Raw genomic sequence first — 20,827 nt, forward strand, 5'->3', positions numbered from 1 at the left:
AAGCGTCTTTCTGATTGAATAAATATAGAACATGACAAGTAAACCGAATAGGCAAATTGTGACATTGTGATGGATTTTACTTCCATTTATTATCTTGACATCATAGCCATATTTATTTCTTAGTGATTATATTTGGTATACGTGTTGCAAAATGATCAACTTCCTTTAAAATATGTGTCACTGCTAAAGTGTGGGGAAGAGTGCATTCATGTGTGCATTTACACAAGATGTCAGCACGGTACAAGACTTCCAGCACCCCAGTATCAGTCATTATGTGTATTTATGATTACACAATAATGCTCTTGAGAGCCTGTACTTATGTGTGGTTGACTATGAGCTGTTCTTTCCATTGTTATCCTTCCTGTCTTATTTCCTCTCTGTAAGCATTCCTCCTTACAGCAGAGCGACTGTCACAGTAAATGACAATGAAAGTCACTCAGCAGCTCCTCACTTCTCTGTTTCAAATGTCGAAAATTTCAAATTGTTCCTGGAAAGCTGCCATTTTATACTGTATTTACATGTAAAATATTGCAAATGGTATTTTGTGAATAGCTAAAAGAAGATGAATTGATGTTTCCCAGTTTTTTTTAATTTAACTGTGGCATCAAACACTGAAGTTGAAGTTACATTCTGATGTGCTTAATGTATGCCTGGTGATGAATGACTTTAAATAAGTGAATAAAGAGGCAAATCATGTCCTATAACTAGGCCATCGAGTTGAAAAATGGGCTGCTTACTCTGCTTTGAAGTGGAGTGCACTTTGATTTAGGCAAATGAATATGGAGCTCTCAAAACAAGCCACATGGAGGGAAGTAAGACATGCTTACCATAGATATACTGCTCTTTGTGTAATGATAGGAAGTCTTGAAAAAAGCTGAAGTCTTTCTTTAGGGATTTGCACTATACTGTGGTTTTGCCTTTTAAGATATCACTTTCGTCTCTTTGAGACTGTGATAGGCCTCCCCCCGTCATTCTCTTGATCAAATCATGAGAGATTAATCAATAGTGATCCTTGTCTGAGACCCTGCCCTTGTTCTAAAGTTAAAGGATTGGCTGATGCAGTGTATGTATATTTGATTTAACATTTCTTGATTGTTTAATTAATTCTTTTTGGTGGCATTTAAGAAAAAGCACTTTACAGACAGCTATCAAGCTTCATTGGAGGTGTGTGTAATGTCCAGACACAGGAGGGCAGTGTTAGACTGACTAATTGTGGTGAAACTGAGTCAGAAAATGTGTGAAACCTGCCATTAATGGTACCCGTTTGTTTGTCGGCAAAATTTAAATCATCTCTCCTTTCATGTTTTCCATACTCAAGTGTTGATTTTACTTTCATTGGAGAGTTTCTAGCCTTTCTTTCCAGGAAAGAAAATCTAAATTTAAGAAGCAGATTAATTTACATTCTTGAGCTGAGCCGTGTATTAATAGTCTACTTTTGTTTACTGCAGCTCTTTAAAAATATCCAGGTGCTTTATATGTGCTGTTAATGATTACAGCATCACTCTGTTTTGTGGAGCTTAAAGTGAGGGAGTGTTTGTGACAGAGTGAATTGCTAAAGTGTTCTATTGTTCATGCAGTTTTGTGTTTACTAATTTATTCATCATCTTCTTGGTTTCACACGTAGGAAAATAACGATGCGGAAGAAAGGAGTGGAACAATTGAAGATTTCCCAGGCTTAATACAAGGATTGTGTGACTAATGGCTTACTGTAAATTGTACAAGTCACGGTCTGAATAGTTTCATCTCTTTTCAAAATCAAACACTGAGGGTGTGTCTGGGTCACTGCTACTACTACGGCATGCAGGATGGGCCAAACGCGCTCGGATCTTTCGCACAGCAGCGGCACACCAGGCAGAGCGAAGTGGAAAGCGGGCGAGGCAGCCCATCGACTCCGTATCCGCAGATTTAGGAGCGGAGAGAAACCACGGAGTGACCAGTTAAACAGGAATCCGATGAAAAACAAAGTGTTGTCGTGTCTGGGAAGGAGAAAGCGAGGCTCCAGTCAAACTGAGGAGGATTTAGGTTGCGGAAACGCAGCTGGAGATCCAGCAACGCGCCGCGGCCACAGAGTGGGAAAGTTGCCGAGGGACGAGGTTGTGTCGGCGGTTGGGGAGCACCGAGCAGCTCGGGGTTGTTTTGACACAGCACCCGGCCTTGATGGTAGTATCGAAGCTATCCAGCACGTCGTGAACCGAGAGACGACGGCTGGCCCGTCCGATGCGTCTGTCTTCGAGACGCGGACCGGTGAAGTCAGCGGTGCGGGTAGCGAGCAGCGAGAGGACAATGCCTTGGATCCCCCGACGAGGGCCATGGAAGATCAGCCGCTGGGGGGAAACAACCAGGATCGCATTGTGTCTGAGGTTAAAGTAAAGACTGGTACTAGTCCGAGTTCAGCACCGCTGCTCACCTCTGACCCGGACACTGAGCGGACTGTGTGCAGCTTGCCCTCGGATCCACATGTGGATGGTGGGCTGTCTGTTAAGGACGATCGTGTTGAGGCTAAAATGACAAAAACTGACTGTAGTACCGTCTCATGTCCGCCCAAAGCGGCCGGGGACCAAAGCAACTGTTGTCCGGTTGAAACTGAGAACCAAAAGGAGTCTGATCAGACCCAGCAGGGTCCCATAGGAGGCCAAAGTTTTCCAGGAACTATACCGAAGCTCATCATAACCAGAGACCCCAGTCCGACCCGCCCTCAGGGGACACCAGCCCTGCTGACCGTCCGGCTCAGCACCGGCTCCTGTCTGGAACCGCACCCGGACGACGAGTCTCCCTGCTCGGACAGCGGCTGTGGAGGGTCTCCAGCTCTGATGCGCTCCCCGAGGAAGCTGTCCAACTCGTCCTCCATCGGCCTGTCGTCCGCCTCGTCCTTCGAGGAGTCCGAGGACGACTTCACCGGCAGCGACATCGAGTCCAGCCTGTCTCCGGCCCGGTCTATGTGCAGCCCGGACGATGGGACAGGGGTGAGTGTCTTTTAAGTCATTGCTCCCTACAGAAAGCTCGTTAAAACCATCTGTGCGATTCATTTGTCAATAATAAGAAAAACATTGCTTGTAAATGTTACTGTATGTCTTGGTTATTTTATCAAAAAACTCACAGCTGGAAAAAATAAATCATAAAGCAGTTTCACTGCTTTATCACAAAAATGACTAATGTACATATTGTGCAATGACTGCATACCATAGCAGACATACAGTGTGTGGTTAGGGCTCTGTGTAAATCATGGTGTCAGGTGAAAAATGAACGCACAGGTTTAAATCAAGTGGTTAGTGGAAAAATACGGTAATAGAAACGATGCTAATTGTTAAAGTCCAGTACACACACTGCATACAGGACACATGTAGGTCAGTGCTGTGATGTCCTGTGACAGCTTCAGCCACAGGCATTTTGTTTAGTCATCAGATATCCCAGAAGAGCTTAAAGATGGTCACTCATGGATTTCCATATTTACTTGAGACATTTGACCAGCTACTGTGCACTAATAAAGCCTGCACAACAAACATCATGTTTGTTGTGCAGGTCAGTCAGTAAACACAGTTGATGTCAAGGGTTCAAATTTCCCAATCTGTTTCAATCTACGTCATGTTCCGATTTGAAGGTCTTTAATTGAGCTAAGTTAAGTAGTTAATAAAGACCTTAGTCATAACTGAGGTTTTCTACATGACGTGTGCTTCATGGTGGATCTCAATTACAAATTCCAAACAAATTGACCTTTGAAGCAATTTTGTCTGTTTTGTACTTCAGTGTATTAAGACCTTGATTCAGACCCCTGTGATGATGAAGCATGACTATAACAAATTCAGACCAAAAGAGAGAAAACTGGCTCTTAATGTCAACCCCCACTTGTGGGTCCTTCAGCACCCATGCCACACAGTCACATGGCTTTGATGAGCTCAGCACTGGGGCCATTTAAACACTGTCTGAACGCATTTTTGAATTATTTGTCATGTGATCACAGCTGCCACTTCACACTGTAAATCGACTCTAGCGATGCTCTCAGAGTGAGTTAGTTTGAAGCTCTAGATGCTTCAGGTTTTCCTCTCCTCCAGACATGAAATGTAGTTTCAGGGTTTGCAACTGGGAAGTGGCGTGGTGATGCTTCTTCCCAGTGTCAGGAAGCTTTGATGTGCTGTTGACTAGACGTGCCAGGAATGTCTTAAAAACAGGATGTCTACACTGGAGACGGTCTTCCAAGTGTCTCCACTTCTGTTCTCAGAAGCATGGGAATCCTGACTGTCTAGATTTTCTGTGCGGGCCACGTCACTGAACATTCCTTTTCAAAGATATTTAACTGTCACCATGCTTTTCATACTGCCCCAACCTAGACACCAGAAACCTGGCAGAAATTGTGCTTTTATATTTTGTAATAATCTAGATCCACTAGTTATGTTTCAACAGCGGACAGTCCACCCTTGTCAGGAATTTTCTTCTTTTTTTCCCCAGAGGAATGAATGCAGAAAAACATGAAAAAGTTTCGGTCTGACTAAACGGTAGCAGTTTGGAACATCTGCAGTTTCACTTTAACATATGTCCATGTTGTTAGCTTTAGTCAAACACAATTTCTCTGACAGCAGCATGGAACACTGGTGTCTTTACAATCACTGTGAGGTAAAAATAGGCCCTGATCAAAGTCTAATAACTAGTTTATTGATGCAACTCTGATTCACATGCGTACACATCAGAGTGAGAGCTCAGGTCTACACAAACATCAAAATGAAGTCAGTAATGTGGACTGTTAAAGCTTTTATTTTTTATCTAAGATTTCATCTCAGTTTCCAAAATGTGATTCAGATCGAAAACAAAGCAGAACCACAAGTGCCTACATATTTATCACACACTAAAACTTCACCATCCTATAATCTTGTTAGCTTAGTTAGTGTAGATATGACATTAATTAACATACATAGATATAAAGCTTGGATAATAGGTTAAAAATTAATTGGCTCAAATCATATCTTCTTAAATATACTGAGTCCACCCATCTACTTTCCCCAACTAACTGAAATGTTTTGGTCATTTTTGATCAACAAAGATTCTCGCCTACTTATTGTTGTCTTATCTTGCATCATAAAGATTCAGATTAGCTGTTTGTGTATTGTTATTTTGTGTACACACAGCTTTGTGTTTAGATTGATTAATCTGCTAGTTGTGTTTAATTGTAAAATGTCAGAAAATAGTGTTAAAAAAAAAAAAAAAAAAAGAACCTGTATAATTTCCAAGGACCCAAATGTTCTATTCTGTACATGCTGATGGCAGTTTACTTTGTTTTAAAACCAGAAAAACAGCAAATCCTCACATTATAGAAGCATGAGTCTGGGGTAGTTTTTGCTTGAAAAAAATAAAAGAAATAAGTAATCAGTTTTGAAAGAGTTGCTTCATACTTTCAGCTTCACACAGCTTTTAGTACTTCTCCTGATATGTTTTTGACGTTTCTGTCTTTTCTGCACTCATAAAATATTTCATTTTTAGTAGCTAATGTTGTAATGTTGGGTGGTGGGTGGATTTTTAAATACGGCTGGTTTAAAAAAAAAACAAAAAACAAGGATCCAACTCAAGTGATGTTATTTATTGCTCACTTTTGTGTTTTTTCTGTCCCCGTGTCAGTTTGAGTTAAATCACAGGAACACTGTGTTGGGAAAATACATATTTCTACACTTGAAAGTTGCATTGATTCATTGCTTGTTAGAGTAATGATCTCTTGAATCAGCAGGTCAGTGGACAGTGCAATTTCCTGGCTATTATACTGACAGCCAGGAAATGAGCAACCTGAGGAGTTGCACTTGAGTTGCTGTAACAAACAGGATGACGCTGGCCTGTGGTTTCTGATAAGAGCTACTTTTAATGGGTACTTTTTGTCCCCTTGTAGTTGAAATAAAAGCTTTTCGGTTTGTCGTAATCACTAGACGGAGGGTGCGTGTTTGTTGTTGCTGCATTTAAATGCCGTGGCCACGCTTTCAGCTCTCTGCCAGACCTTACATTTACATATTGGGTGACGTGAGCAAATACTTGCTCACACATGCATACGCTCACACTCGCAGCGATGCCGTCTTGTATTCAGAGTTCAGTGTGTGTCATGGAAAATTGGGCTGAAGGCTGAGCCGGTTGCTAGGCGACGTCTTTGCCATATAAGGTACTTTTTTTTTTTTCTCCTCGTCTTGTTCTCTCTCTCACCGACGGTATCTATGCCGTCCCTGACATTTGAATGCTATTAGATGTAAATTCCTACAAACGTCTGCTCGGCCCAACAATACTCATATTATTTAGTATTTTTCTCAGATTACTCCCCTCCCTTATGAGACACTGTTTCTTTCCCCACGTTCGGCCGTGAACTAAAGCTTCATATTTTCCCTTGAGACACGGTGAGACACACAGTGGAACAGAAAACAAGAGGAAAAAAAATGAGGGTAAGCTGGCAAAAGATAGAGCACAGACAGACAAAAACATGCTCTGAAACTTTGAACACGTTGCCTACACGTGATGATTATTCTTATTTATGCATGCTTATTCACTCATGAGCCACAACTGCAGACTTGTCCTCGGTCCCACGCATCACTCCCACAACACTTCTTCACAAAATCCATGGTACCAAAAAAGTCCATGCGGCAGAGTTAAAAATAATAAAAAGAAATTTGGACGTGTTTATTTGAGCTTAATTTCTATATATAGATGTGTCTGTATAATTACAAAATTGAATTCTAATGTATTTTTTATTCTATATCTCTATAGTATGAACGCACAGCTGCTCCTTTAACACAGCTTAAATTTACACAGCGCTACACCTACACTGAAATGACATGCAGTGGTAAAGGAAGTACTCGGATCCTTTAGAGTAGCTATGCCACATGTAAAAATACTCCACTACAAACAAGGAAGTCTTTATTCATCGTCAAATTAAAGTAATAACATTGGCGACGACAGGAAAATGAAAAATGCTTGTCAGGTTTATAACATAGTATTTTATAATTTTGTGTTAATATTACTCATGAATCAATGTAAAAGTAGCAATTTGTCTTTGTAGTTGGCTGAGTGGAGCTAAATGTAACTATCGAACTATGCTGTTAAATGGTTTAATCTGTAACAGGCAACAAATTCTAGAAGCTCATCTTTTGCTTTGTATGTAAAACTTTAGTATTTTTTTATTTGACATGGTAATTGTTGAGTTAAAAGAACTGTATATCATTTATGCTGAAGTGCAGTTCCTAAAATAAATGTAAGATTTACATTTACCCACTGATGAAATGATGTTTTAAGGATAAATTCACAAGACAAACTAGAACAGCACTCAGACAGTGCAGACCTCCGCCAAGGATAGAGAGGAAAACAGGAAACCCATGCAGTAAAGGATCATGAGCTGGAATCGAACCTGCGTCTCTGACACAGTTCTGTTTATGAATCACCTTCTCAACCAGTTGAGCTATCTGGACACCTTGCTCCAATTTGTTGGACGACATAGTAACCTATGATGTTTTTGTCCTATTTTGGACCACATACTAAACCACATACTAAAAAATTCAAAGTGATCCAGAATCCAGGATCCTTTCCGGATTGCCACCAAAAATAAATCAGCTCTTCCTCTTACCATAGTCTACATCCCCTCAAAATTTCATGTGAATCTGCCCAGGCGTTTTTGAGTTATCTTGCTAAAAGACAGACAGACAGACACACAAACACCGGGTGTCACATAACCTCCTTGGCGGAGGTAATAAACCATTTAAACCCGCTCTCACTCCTAGCTGAAAATAATTACTACACAATCAGAAAATAAACTTTTTCTTAACTTAGGATAAGGTTTTGTCATATAATCATATAAATTAAGGCTCAGTAAAGTATTGTTTATTCTTAATTCATTTTTTCGATTAATAATTTCCTCTATAAATAGTAGCAGAAAATGGCGAACATCATCATAGCAAGTTTCGTAGATCTAAAAGAGAGAAGCAGAAAATCCTCAACCTGCGGATGATTCAACTACCAAATAGCTGTCACTTTCCTAAATTCTTGAATATGAAACAAGCTGTGATTTCAGCACCCAAAACCTGCATTCATTTTTTAAATGTACAGACAAGCTCAGAGAAAGCAAATGCTAGTGTAATATTCAGGAAAATCTCCTTTCTAAAGATGTTTCTCGGCGTTGTCTTAAAAGCACTGCCATGTTCTGTGTTCAGTGGCCCTTCACAGCTGAGATGCTTCAACACTGACAACTTAAGTTAAGGGAAAGGGATGTGGTTTGCATGAACTAGTTTTGAGAAAGGAGCAGTAAGAATACCTGAAAACATGCTCAGCGTATGCACATGTAGTCACTCCTGTAGGTGATGATAGTGGTCTGACAGGTTCTGCCTTGTCTTTGCACACAGACACACACACACCTCTGTAGGGTACATAGGAGCGAAGAACTTGAAATGCAGACAAAAGGAGAGCGCTGGGAGGGTATGGAAAAGCCTGTTGTCCCTACCCCCATACTGCCATGTCGGTCATGAGTCTGGCAGGAGATTGGCTCAGCATGAGGCTCAGGAATGGCCCTGTGGGGATTAGGGGACGAGAGAGAGGGAGAGAGACAGAGGGGAGACGAACAAAGGTTGTAGTGAGAGACGGAGAAGACAGCTTGTTGTGTGGAGGTTTGTACCTTCAGGGGGACCGGGTGAATGATTTAAGGGAGGAAGCAGCAGAAAAGGGGACTTATTCAAGCAGGCAGGTTGCAGAGAGAAGGAGGCCCCGGTAGGCCGGTAGGTGGATATGCTTGATGGCAGCAACAAAGATATTAAGCACTGAGAGAGTGCAAGGAAAGGAATGGAGGAGCAGCAAAATGTCAAGAGAGGAGAAATTGGGGTGACAAAAAGAGGCTGTGGAGAGAGAGAGAGAGAGAGAGAGAGAGGGAATGAGAGTGAGAGCTTATTACAGATTATTTACTAGGCAACGCAAGCCTCAGTTTACAGTGAGGGTTTACAGACAGACTGAAGCTAAATAACCAGAGTAAGACAGAGCAGTAGCTAGTGGATGACTGTGAAGGATCTCAGGCCAGCAGGGAGGCACACATCCCTGGCAGTGCTTGACTGGGGAGACCCTGTGCTGATGGTGCAGAGCGTTTTGTCCTGGCTGCGTTCTCGCTTCGTCTCCGGGGCAGTGTGCGCCTGTGTCAGCGCCTGCATCCTCCTCCACTATTGCTCTGTCTGCCAGGTAAGACGAGTATCGTGTCAAATTTATCTAGAGAGCAGCGATAGAGGCTTAAATCCAGCCTGTCTGCCTCAGACTATCACATGCGGTTGCTGAGGTCATGCTTCTTCAGAAGGATGATGTGATGGTTGATTATACCGAATATTTGGGTATTCAAATCTGAGTGATAGCTCAGTGTCTTGCTGATGTTACGGTATGTCTGGCACACGTTGTGCACTTTGCCTGTGCAGCTGACATGAACTCTCTATGTGGGTTCAGAAGCCAGTAAGCCAGCCAACCAGCAGGATCATCAAGCTTCATGCTGTAATGCTTTATGCAATTAGTTAATTTCCCAGAATTCAGTGTTGTTGTGGCAAGTACACTCAATTTCCATGCTATCAAATAAAGCGGTTGTAGCTAAAACCAGTGCTTTGCTAAGGCGGGCTAAATACTAGAAGCACTTCCAAATGAATATCTCCACAGATTACAGCCTCTGAAACAACACCTCTCTAATGCATTACAATATTACAGCCCTCATGATGAATTTGTTGTTGGTTGAGCTGCAACAATTAAGCATTTAGTAGAAGCTACTAATTAATCGCCAACTATTTTGACAACTGGTTTATTGGTTTGAGTGGTTTTGACAGTAGACCTTATGAAAGTAGACTCAGTATCTTTGGGTTGCGGACAAAACAAGACATTTTAAGACCTCATCTTAGCTTCTGGCAAACACTGAAGGACAGTTTTCTAAGGGGGGGAGACTGTAATGGAACATTCTTGTAGTTCATGTGACTTCTCCCAGTATGACTATTGTTGCTGTCATGTGAACCACAGAGGGACCCTGGCAAGGAAGTGTGTGTTGCTTCATGACGAGTACTGGAGACATTCCCAGGATTCCAACCCCAAATCAGGAGAGGAGGGACAGAAATATCGGGGAGGATGAGCAATAAAGAGAATAAAGAGGCAAGCAGGCCGGGGACTTCCATTCGATTGAAGGCAGAAAGATGGAACAGAATATGCGGACAGTGCACATTTATCAGCGTCAAAGCTTTGGGGAATGAGAAGGAGGCTTGGAGAACGATAACGCAACAAAGCTCTGTGTTATGTATATTTATATACATGAGTTACATAAGAGAGAAAGCGGAGATGGCGAAGGTTTGACTGTGTGGGGTGAAACGTGACCTCAGTGTGGGATGGAGATGCAGGATGAGATTGCAGTGCTTCTGTTTAAACCAAAACAACATGACTTTTTATACGTTATTAGTTGGCATTGTCAACATTTATCGAAACCACCTTTTATTTTTAGCAGAGTATTAACAGCATTGGTTTTTTGCGGCACTGATAAATATTAAAGAGGTACATTCGACCCCACAGAGGCAGCACATTAAGCTGTCAGCATGAAGCAATTAGGGAGCCTGATGTGGGTGAGGGAGGTGAAAGAGGAGAGGCTGGAGGTTTGGGTGTCTGCTTCACCTTCGCCTGTCACCCCCTATGACTTTAATCTGTTGCTGATGAGGTCTTCTTCAAATGAGGACAGATGCTGCTAATAATAACTTAAAAAAAACACCTAGATGATTAATAATGTGAGGGGTTTGGTCCTCAAATAGAGGCTTCTTTTTCTGTGTACATTGTGCAGGCAGGAAGTTTCCCACACACATTGCATTGTTAATGAGTTTTTTTAACCCTCATGTTGTCCTGCGGGTCAAAATTGGCTCGTTTTAAAGTTTGAAAATGTGGGGGGAAAAAACTATTTTCACAGTGAAACTTCTGATGTCCACATTTTCAACATTTCTGGGAAATCTTTGAACATTTTTTGGTGAAAAAGAAATGTTAAAAATATTTGATTAAGAACATTCACATAAAAATCAACCAAAATCCAGCGAATTTCGCTGGATTTTGGTTGATTTTTACGTGGATGTTCTTAAAGAAAATATTAGACATTTTACTGATATATATTTTTAGGATTTTTTTGGAAGATTTTTACTCATTTTTTGAAAATATTTACAAGAATTTTCTTGCCAAATTTGGGTGATTTTAAAAAAAAAACTTTAAGGGAAAATTTTTAAGGAATTATTGCAATTTTGTTCCTGACTGTTTTGCAGATTTTCAGAAATCTGGGAATTTTTTTTTTGCTGAATTTTTGGAATTTTTTCAGCCAAGGAAACAATAATTTTTGGTGCCTGTAAATGAGGACAACAGGAGGGTTAAAATGACGTTGATTCCATCACACTAAAATTGGGTCATATTTGCATATAATCAAACAACCAGTGCACAGAAATGCATTTAAATCTGAATATCTTGATCAAGGCTAATAATGTTGTGTATTTCAGCTTCATTGTTTTTGAAACGTCTGGCATTGCCCTGTTGTTTTAAACAGACTGATGGATGAACTAAATTACCTTAAGAGTAAACATATCCACAATAGGCGTTTGTATTTTGCCCTTTCTATTCAAAAACATCACCAGAATCCTCATATTTTCTTTATAGTGTTGTTACTCTGAATCTTGGGTAACAGGTTCATAATTCTCTCTTAAAGCAGCATTTTGTAGGCCAGTCGCTGGTGACAGTTTCACTCACCGTGTGAAGAATCTGAAGGTGGATGTTGCTTGCTGTGTTTTGTTGTGGGTCAAGGTTGAGAAGATGGTTTATATCGTGTGTGTGTTTTTTTGCACTCAGTTTGAATGCAACTGTTTTGCTGTGAGCAGGGGAAAAATGATGCATGCTGGGAAGGCTGGGGTTTTTCAAATACATTTTTTCAGAATTTGTTTTCAGTTTCGGAATGTTAAGGTTGGATACTGGTCCTCACAGTTTGCTTTTGATAAAATCTTGACCAAAATAACAAGCTCAGATAAATCCAGAGAGACGGTGGAGGAAAGACACTGCAGAAGGTAGATTTGAAATATATCCACTGTCAAGAAATGAAATGAGATTGTCCATGATGACGGGCACATTGGTGTTTTACCCTCATCAGTCCCATATTAGAGGGACAAAAACATCTGACAAAACTTACTGTGCTTGGTCTCAAGTCTGTTGAAGTGGTGAAAAATGATTTATGAGCACAGTGGAGTCACCAGGATCCCAAAATGTGGCAGAAGCTTAATTAATGTTTTGCCACTGACAACGCCCAGATTTGTTTCTCTCTCTGGGTCAAAACTACGACATCTGCTTCAATCAGTAAAGCATGTCAAAACAAGTCGGAGGAATTTTTGTCGTGTTGCAAATCGTGGCTTCAACGACGCACGTTTGGTGAAATGCTGTTGCCGTTTCATCGCTGTTGTTGGCCCAGAGGTGGCAGAGGCCATGTCGGGGTTAATCTTGATGCAACTGAAGTTCACAGCCATCTTGCATTCACTCTCATTACTTTCTACCTTTCCCTGAAAATCCTGCCACTGACCCGCTGTCTGAAGAAGCAGAAACCAGCTGAACATAGGTCAGAGAGCAGAGAGAAAGTTTTGTCTTCTAATCTTATTTGGAGATTAAATCTTTAATCCAGTTTGTCACCTGAGATGATTGAACATGTGAACGGTTAGTGATGCTGATAAACCGAATAGAGTATCTTTAAAATATTATGGTACAATTTTCAACTGATCTTTATTACTTAAATTCATTCAACCTACTTTATGTAATGTGCCGCTTATTTCTTAATAAGACAAACTGTTTTTAACAATGTGTTGGTTTATTTTTATCTTCTTTCGTGTTGGGCTAATGCAAACATTTGTGACCACTTATGGAATACCAATAGGAAATGTTTTTTCTTAAGTCTTTAAAATTCCATCTTTACAGCTGGAATTCAACATTCAAGAAGTCTGTTAATCTTCTTCAGCTGACCTAAGCAGATTGTTTTGTGTCACTTATCATAAGAAGTGGATTAAAACATCTACTGTGCAACAAAACTGTGCAACAAACATTTCCAGTTAGCACGGCTTAAAGTCAAATAAAGCCTTTTTTCTTTTTCTAAGGTAAACATGGACCCACAGTTTCCCCTCTGTGTGTATATTCTTGCATTAGGACTGTTTTATTGTGACAGAGTTTCAACACAGCAACTGGGGAAAGAATGCAGAGCAGAGATAGGCTGAGCAGTGAGAAGTAGTTTAGTTATAAAAAGATTAATTTTATGATTATAGCCTCTTGTCCCTGCATTTTATTGCTCACATTTACCTGCATTGCCTCAAGCTCCCACTTTTTCTTTCCCTGTTTTTTTTTTTTAGTCACGATTGTTTCTGTGTTTAACATTTAATTGCAGAAAGTTACGCAAAAGCATTTTAGGAATAAATTAGCTGCAAATTGAAAAGGAGCTCAGAGAAATATGAAATGATGTTTGCCTTTCAGTGCTGTAATGGAACACACACATGCCCACACACATTCCCATGCAAAACGGCCTGTCCATTTGTTGTGATTTCCCACACACACATTCTAATCAATCAATGTCAAGTTTCTCTCAAGCTGCTTGCGTCAAAGCCCCTGTTTCATGCTGTCCTTGTTCTGGTGTTTCCCAGCACAGATAGCCATTACACACACACACACACACACACACACACACACACACACACACACACACACACACACACACACACACACACACACACACACTTTCGGACAGTAAGGTTCTGTTTTACAACACTGCAGTGGTGGCTTTGGTAAATGTTTTATGAATGGGCTTTGTCATGTACGTTATGCACCTGGCCTTGACTAAAGGGGAGGGTCTGTCCAATGTCTACTGATATGTCTGTATGTGCACACTGCAGGGTGTTTTCCTTTTAATGGATAATCATTCTGTTGGACTGCATCTGACTCAGTGCTTTGTTTGACCAGAAAAGAAAACCCTTACACCAATTAGTCAGAGCTTCAGCTTTGTCACTGGTGTGACCAACCACAAGAGGATGAAAATTTTTGTTTTTCCATCTTTTAGAATAAGTCCTGGCAGAAGTTGAAGACCATGGTTCACTGGTCTCCCTTTGTTGTGTCCTTCAAGAAGCGTTACCCGTGGGTGCAGCTCGCTGGCCATGCAGGTATGCATAACTATACACCATACATGTCTGTGCTCATCATCGCATCATTCTTTAAAGAAATACTTTTTCAGGCAGGGCACTTGTTAAGGTTCTTGCCAGAAGTTATATCTGTCTATTAATCATTAGGCTGCAATTAGCTTAACTTAGCATTAAAGTCTGAGAGCAGGCGTAAAGAATGAGTGTCCAAAGGTAACCACACTTCTAAAGCTCACTTATACCTCACTTGTTTAATTTATACACAAACCAAAATATAGTGACAAGCTGTGGTTTCTAAGCTAACTGTTTTCAGCTTTATTTTTAGTGTACAGATACGAGGGAGGTGTCAGTCCTCTCCTCTGACTCACGGCAAAAACAAACATGGAGACTTCTCAAAATGTCTGACTGTTCCTGTAATCCTTGTTCTGTCTTTCCAAGGTAACTTCCAGGCCGGGGAGTACGGGCGCTTGTTGAAGCGATACTGTGAGTGTGAGCAGCAGTGCCTACAGAAGCTGATGAAGGACATTCTGTGTCCTCATGTGCCTGGATATTATGGTGTAGTGCAGAGAGACGAGCAGGACTATAACCTGATGGATGACCTGCTGGCTGACTTTGACTCACCTTCCATCATGGACTGTAAGATGGGCAGCAGGTGAGTCTAATGGCTTTGGAGGATTCAGTGAGATTTTAAAATCAGAATTCATACACATTTAATTCCTAACACAGGTTGCTATTGCCAGGTTTCTGATTAAAGAGTGAAACAAAAGAGCAATAGAGATAAGAAGAAAATGTTGAAAATATAATGTATTGATTGTATTTAAATTAAATATTAAGCCTTTGCTTTTCAGGACATACTTGGAGGAGGAGCTGATAAAAGCCAGAGAGCGTCCACGTTTGAGGAAGGACATGTATGAGAAGATGGTCGCTGTGGACCCCGGGGCGCCTACAGAACAGGAGCGAGCCCAGCAGGGAGTCCTCAAACCGCGATACATGCAGTGGAGGGAGACGCTCAGCTCCACTGCCACCCTGGGCTTCCGCATCGAAGGCATCAAGGTCAGAAGTTATCCTGGACATTCAGTGCTAATAGTGGTTCTGGCTGTAGTTCTTAGAATGCTGCGTGTTTTAACTAGAAGTAAACCCATCAGAAGAAGTAAACACTCGTCATTGTATTTACAAGACAGACCACACGGACTGGAGTGGAAATGTCAAACAGTCGCTTAAAGGTTTTCGGCTGGATGTGCAGCCATGAAGAGGACTGTTTGTTCTTTCAGAAATAAATCCAGGACTAGTTATCAGGGCGTACCAATAGTAGATTTGCATGTTTCTCAGAAACGAATAAAAATATCTGATGACATGCTGTAAGCATTTAAGGCAGCCTGCTGAGGCCTCTTTTTCCAGTTGAACAAGTATTAGCAGCCAAGCCCTGATATGGAAATTGATTTTGTGTTTGTTGTTTAGACCTGCTTCCACCGCAAAACACGCTATTAGAGCCGGTGCTTGTGCTGATAGCAACATGTAGCAGCAGGACCTGCAGCTTAAATGATCCAAGGAGCTTTAAAGTTTTTTCTGAAATGAATTATTGTCCTCATGCAGATCTAAATACTGTTTTGAAGAGTAGAAGATGTACAGTATCATATGTTTCCTTTTGCAACAGAAAGCTGATGGAACTTGCAACACCAACTTTAAGAAGACAAAGCACAAAGAACAAGTGATGCAAGCCTTGGAGGACTTTGTCAATGGCAACACTCAGATTCTGGTATGTTATTAGTTCACCACTTTGGTTTGGAAATGCAAAAAAAGTTTTTCTTCAACCCTCTGAGCTCATAGCATTATATTTACTCTGGTATTTTAGTACTTCCATTTAAATTGTTTCAGTACTGTTTCTTATTCAGTCAAACAGTCCACAAATTTTAGCCGTGAGACTGTTTGTTGCACAGTTTGTTTTTTCCATAATCTGTTTAATGCAAACAGCTTGTCTGGCAAATTTTTAAACAAGAAATGAAGAAAAAAGTGATAAAACAATGATTTTAAGATGAGATTTGGTTTACTTTCCCGAGCAATTCATACTTCACACGATTAATTCAAAGGCTGTTGCAAAGGTGAAAATCTAATGATTCTTTAATTTTTTTTTACAATTTCTTTCTCTGAAGATGTAAAAATAAATAAAACTACCACCAGCGACTGGTTTCCTGAACTTGGCATAGAGGCTAGAAAAAGAGGAAACGGCTCGCTGGTTCTGTCCAAATTTAACAAAATCCACCTGACAGCATCTCTACACCTCATTATTCACACGTTATTGTCTTGATCGTTTAGTCATAGACTAATCCTTCTGGAGTCACTGGCTTGTTGCCTAGCAACTGGTTACGGCCAAGAAAAAGTTTGACAAAGAGAAGTTATTTTTACATGTCAGTTCTTTTACACGTTAAGCAAAAATGGTAAAATGTGTTAGAGAACTTTAGAGAGGCTGGCTGGTGGATTTTGTTTCTTTTCTACAGAGCTGAACTGTTTTCTCCTAGTCTCCATGAAGTTATCCAGCTGCTTGGCAGTAGCTTCATGTTTACTGTCCACACAGCAGTGGTTCAAAAGTACTGAGTAGCATCTGCTTTAAAGAAAATTTTACTTGAAAGAAGAACAAAAGTGTATTTTGCTCCGTTTTGTAACTTCCTCTGTGTGTCTGTTCTCACACTCTGATTCTCTACATCTCTTTTATTCTTCTCGTTTTCTTAGAAACTCTACCTGCAGCGGTTGGAGGAACTCCGCTCAGTGCTTGAGCAGTCACCATTCTTTAAGACACACGAGGTGAGGCACTCAGTGTTCATAATTTCTAAACAAACCTGTTGTCTGAGTTGTATGTTGGTGATATCATCGCATCAGCTTCTGTACTGAATCGCTCACATTCTTGAACTCACCTGTCTCACTGGTTTCTCCCTCGCAGGTTGTGGGAAGCTCTCTTCTGTTTGTGCACGACGCCTCGGGAAAAGCCAGAGTGTGGATGATCGACTTCGGTAAGACGGTTCCCCTGCCAGCCCCTCGGACCCTGGACCACAGGACTCCCTGGGTGGAGGGCAACAGGGAGGACGGCTACCTGTGGGGACTGGACAACCTCATAGACATCTTCAGCAGTATGCTCCCACAGACCCCTTGAGTGGGAGACTCAGAAAACTGCAACGAAAGATTGGTGAATGTTCAGATGGTGGAAGAAATGCAAAGAAAAGTTGAGAAGATCACACAAACTGAGACAGAGGAGGACGGACTAGAAGAGAGCCAGCAATTTGATTACTTTTTTTAGACCCACAGCATAATCCAAGTGTCTTTTTCCACTTGTCAGATGAGGAGGCAAAACAAATGCAGCATTTCTACTGCAAAGTGGAACATGCCAAAGGCTGACGATATGCATTATGTGGAACTTGAACGCATGTAATATGGGCTGAAGCAAAAGGCAGAAGAAAGCAAAAGAGGGAGAATTTAATGCACAACTGAACTGTTGTCTCGTTAACTTCAGCTTATTTTCTGAGAATACAGTCCTCTGAGTTCATGGACCTCTGGCTGTCACCTTTCCTGCAGAAACACTCATGTAATTTACTTCTCCCTCCTCAACAGCTCCCCCTGTTGGTTAGATGTGCTCATAGCGGTCGTCTCACAACCATGAACTTGATCCAGAGGAAGATCTTTGTACACAAACTTCATGGAGCATTGAATTTTTTTTTTTTGTCATGGACCACTTTTGATGTTTGGTAACACTAAAACACTGGTCAGACCACGTGTTAACTAACTCAGCGTGTAAATACAGTTTAATTTAATTTCTTTTCTTGGCCTTGGTATAACCTTCTTAACCTTGTTTGTACAATTTCTGTGCCTGGCATTTTAAAGACTGAGCTGTTTGATCATTCCAATGCAGTGGACTCCTGCTATTTTCCTTCCAAAGAGTTCACCCAAGTATAAACTGATTCACATCTAATCCCAAAGTTTAACCTCTGAATTGGATTTTTGTATAATAATGCGGTGAAATGTCTTTTTTTTTTTTTTTCATTTAAGTGTACAGTAAGCAGCTTGGCAGCCATGTTTGTCTGGAATTTGTTGCACTATGGATCCTCATGAAGCCATTGAACAAAACAAGCGGTGCCTCTGTGTGTCTTAAGACGGGGAGCAGCAGTGACGTACTGGGTTTACAGTTTAACAAGAATTTAATTTGGTATCAGTACTCAGTTCTCTCTGATCAGTGTCGCTTTGGAGTTTTTACAGTAAAGAAATCAAGTGAAGAGTGAAACTAAACTGGAAGTAGCTAATCTGTATCAACTTGCACGTGATCCTCAAACTGGAATAATCAGAATGTGACTTATAATTGAAAGGATGATGTGTGATTGAATGCAAGAAAATGACCTTAAAACATGAGGATGTTGCTGTAAACCTCGTTTAGCTACACTAAACAGGAAGGTTGTGGGTTCAAATTTTTGTATGCAACTTTGAGAGTTTACAAAGAAATGACATTGTCAGATATTAGGACAGTGCTTGTGAGCATACCTGTCATTCCTCGACTGGAATGCAGCAGGTCGGTGAAGGTAACAGTGTTCAGTCTTCCAGATGTCCTTTGACGTGTCAGGCAGCACTGTTTCGGTATGCATGCGTGCATAGGCAGTTCATTTAGCACACAAATGTCCTTTATGAGCTCTATAAACACGTGACGTCATGAAATTGGAATTTAAAGTCAGGAATTCAGTTTTTTTTCATCTCTGAAAAACAAACGTACTTTGGGAGACAGGAATAATGCAATGTTTACAAAGTGTTCTAATTCTTTGCCCACAAATTCTCTATATTTGTAAAAAGGCAACTATCAGGTTTTCAAACTGGGTGCTGCTTATTGAGCAAGAAAACTGGATTCAGAACCACAGTTTGTATTTTAAAGGTGGAACATTTTACAGTTGCAAGACACACACACAGAGAGACTGGTGGAAAATGCTTATAAATCTCTGCTTTGTCCATTTGGTCATGGATTGCAATAAATTGAAAATAAGAGTCTGCTTTATTTTCTCAGTCTTTTCAAACACACAATCAGATCAAACATTTCAAACAGGCAGTGAATTAAAGCAACAACATAATAAATCCAAACTTTAAACTACAATATTTTGTATTCAGTCAGTAACTGAAATGTGTCATTTTATAAATATGAAATGTCAGAGTCTAAATTTCCCTGAAAACCAAACTCAAGTTTCTCAGTTGAAATAACACAAGTAACAGGATGTGGAGGTAGAAATACACGAATGACTGTGTACTGCAATATTCCCGGACACTGAGGTGATGGTGTATTTCTTGAAAATGCAGTTTTAGCTCCAACAACTGGATATAAACTTATGTTATTGGTTTAGCCCTCAAAATAGTACTTCCAAGATAGATTTTCCATGATACTGGTGCAACAACGTGGTCAGTTATTTTAGGTAATTTGTTCCTACGTATTTTGACTGCAAAGAACTAGTACAACTCAAACTACACTGCTCAAAAAAATTAAAGGAACACTTTGAAAATACATCATATTTCAATACGGGGGGAAAACAAACTGGATATTAGCATTGATATGGACTGGATAATGTGTTGGGGACCTGTCCAGGGTGTCCCCTGCCTTCGCCCGAGTCAGCTGGGATAGACTCCAGCACCCCCCCGCGACCCTAGTGAGGATAAAGCGGTGTATAGAGGATGGATGGATGAAAAGTGCCACATTGTTTGATGGGAATGAAAATTATCAACTCCCCAGGAGGGCTAAATTCAAGACACCCCAAAATCAAAGTGAAAAACTGATGTGGCAGGCCGGTCCATCTTGCTGAAATTCCTTGGCAGCAACTCAAAATGTTATTCAGTAGTTTGTATGGCCTCCATGTGCTTGTATGCAGACTGATGATGCTGGGACAAGCTCTGAATGAGACGACAGATGGTGTCCTGGGATATCTCCTCCCAGAACTGGACCAGGGCATCACTGAGCTCCTGGACAGTCTGAGGTGTCAGATGGAACAAAACATAATGTTCCAAAGGTGTTCTATTGGATTCAGGTCAGGTGAGCATGGGGGCCAGCTAATGGGATCAGTTCCTTCATCCTCCAGAAACTGCATGAGTTCTCTTACCACATAAGACTGGGCATTGTCGTGCACCAGAAGGAATCCAGGACCACTGCACCAATGTAGGGTCTGACAACGGGTCAAAGGATTTCATCCTGATACCTAAAGGCAGTCAGAATGCCATTGTCCAGACTGTAGAGGTCTGTGTGTCCCTCCATGGATATGCCTCCTCAGACCATCACTGACCCACCACCAAACCGGTCATGCTGAACAATGTTACAGACAGAATAACGTTCTCCATGGCTTCTCCAGACCCTTTCATGCCTGTCACATGGGCTCAGGGTGAACCTGCTCTCATCTGTGAAAAGCACAGGGCACCAGTGGTGGACTTGCAAATTCCTGTGTTCTATGGCAAATGCCAGCCGAGCTCAGCGGGCACGAGAGGACGCTGGGCCCTCAGACCACTCTCATTACATCTCTTTCTGATTGTTTGATCAGAGACATTCACACCAGTGGTCTGCTGGAGGTCATTTTGTAGAGCTATTGCAGTGCTCATCCTGTTCCTCCTTGCACAAAGGAGCAGATACCTGTCCTGCTGATGGGTTGAGGACCTTCAACAGCCCTGTCAAGCTCTCTCAGACTAACTGCCTG

At 41.1% G+C, this 20,827-nt stretch overlaps 1 protein-coding gene across 1 annotated transcript; it reads left to right on the forward strand.

Annotated features, from left to right (window-relative positions):
- Positions 1-1,625: 1,625 nt before the first annotated feature.
- On the forward strand, positions 1,626-19,145 carry itpkcb (inositol-trisphosphate 3-kinase Cb). Its single transcript, XM_051957496.1, has 7 exons — positions 1,626-2,963; positions 14,057-14,156; positions 14,571-14,784; positions 14,981-15,185; positions 15,787-15,888; positions 16,860-16,931; positions 17,068-19,145. Exons 1-7 carry the CDS (start codon positions 1,806-1,808, stop codon positions 17,275-17,277), a joined length of 2,061 nt encoding a protein of 686 aa, XP_051813456.1. The 5' UTR covers positions 1,626-1,805; the 3' UTR covers positions 17,278-19,145.
- The last annotated feature ends 1,682 nt before the right edge of the window (positions 19,146-20,827 follow it).

The sequence above is a fragment of the Acanthochromis polyacanthus genome, chromosome 13, assembly GCF_021347895.1.
Source record: "Acanthochromis polyacanthus isolate Apoly-LR-REF ecotype Palm Island chromosome 13, KAUST_Apoly_ChrSc, whole genome shotgun sequence".
Lineage (NCBI taxonomy): Eukaryota > Metazoa > Chordata > Actinopteri > Pomacentridae > Acanthochromis > Acanthochromis polyacanthus.

Excerpts from the sequence above, each read along its gene's own strand:
- itpkcb (XM_051957496.1), top strand. The coding sequence starts at position 1,806 with ATGGGCCAAACGCGCTCGGATCTTTCGCACAGCAGCGGCACACCAGGC. Across the intron at positions 15,889-16,859 it reads ATGGCAACACTCAGATTCTG|AAACTCTACCTGCAGCGGTT; the intron begins GTATGTTATTAG and ends TCGTTTTCTTAG. Across the intron at positions 16,932-17,067 it reads CATTCTTTAAGACACACGAG|GTTGTGGGAAGCTCTCTTCT; the intron begins GTGAGGCACTCA and ends TCTCCCTCGCAG.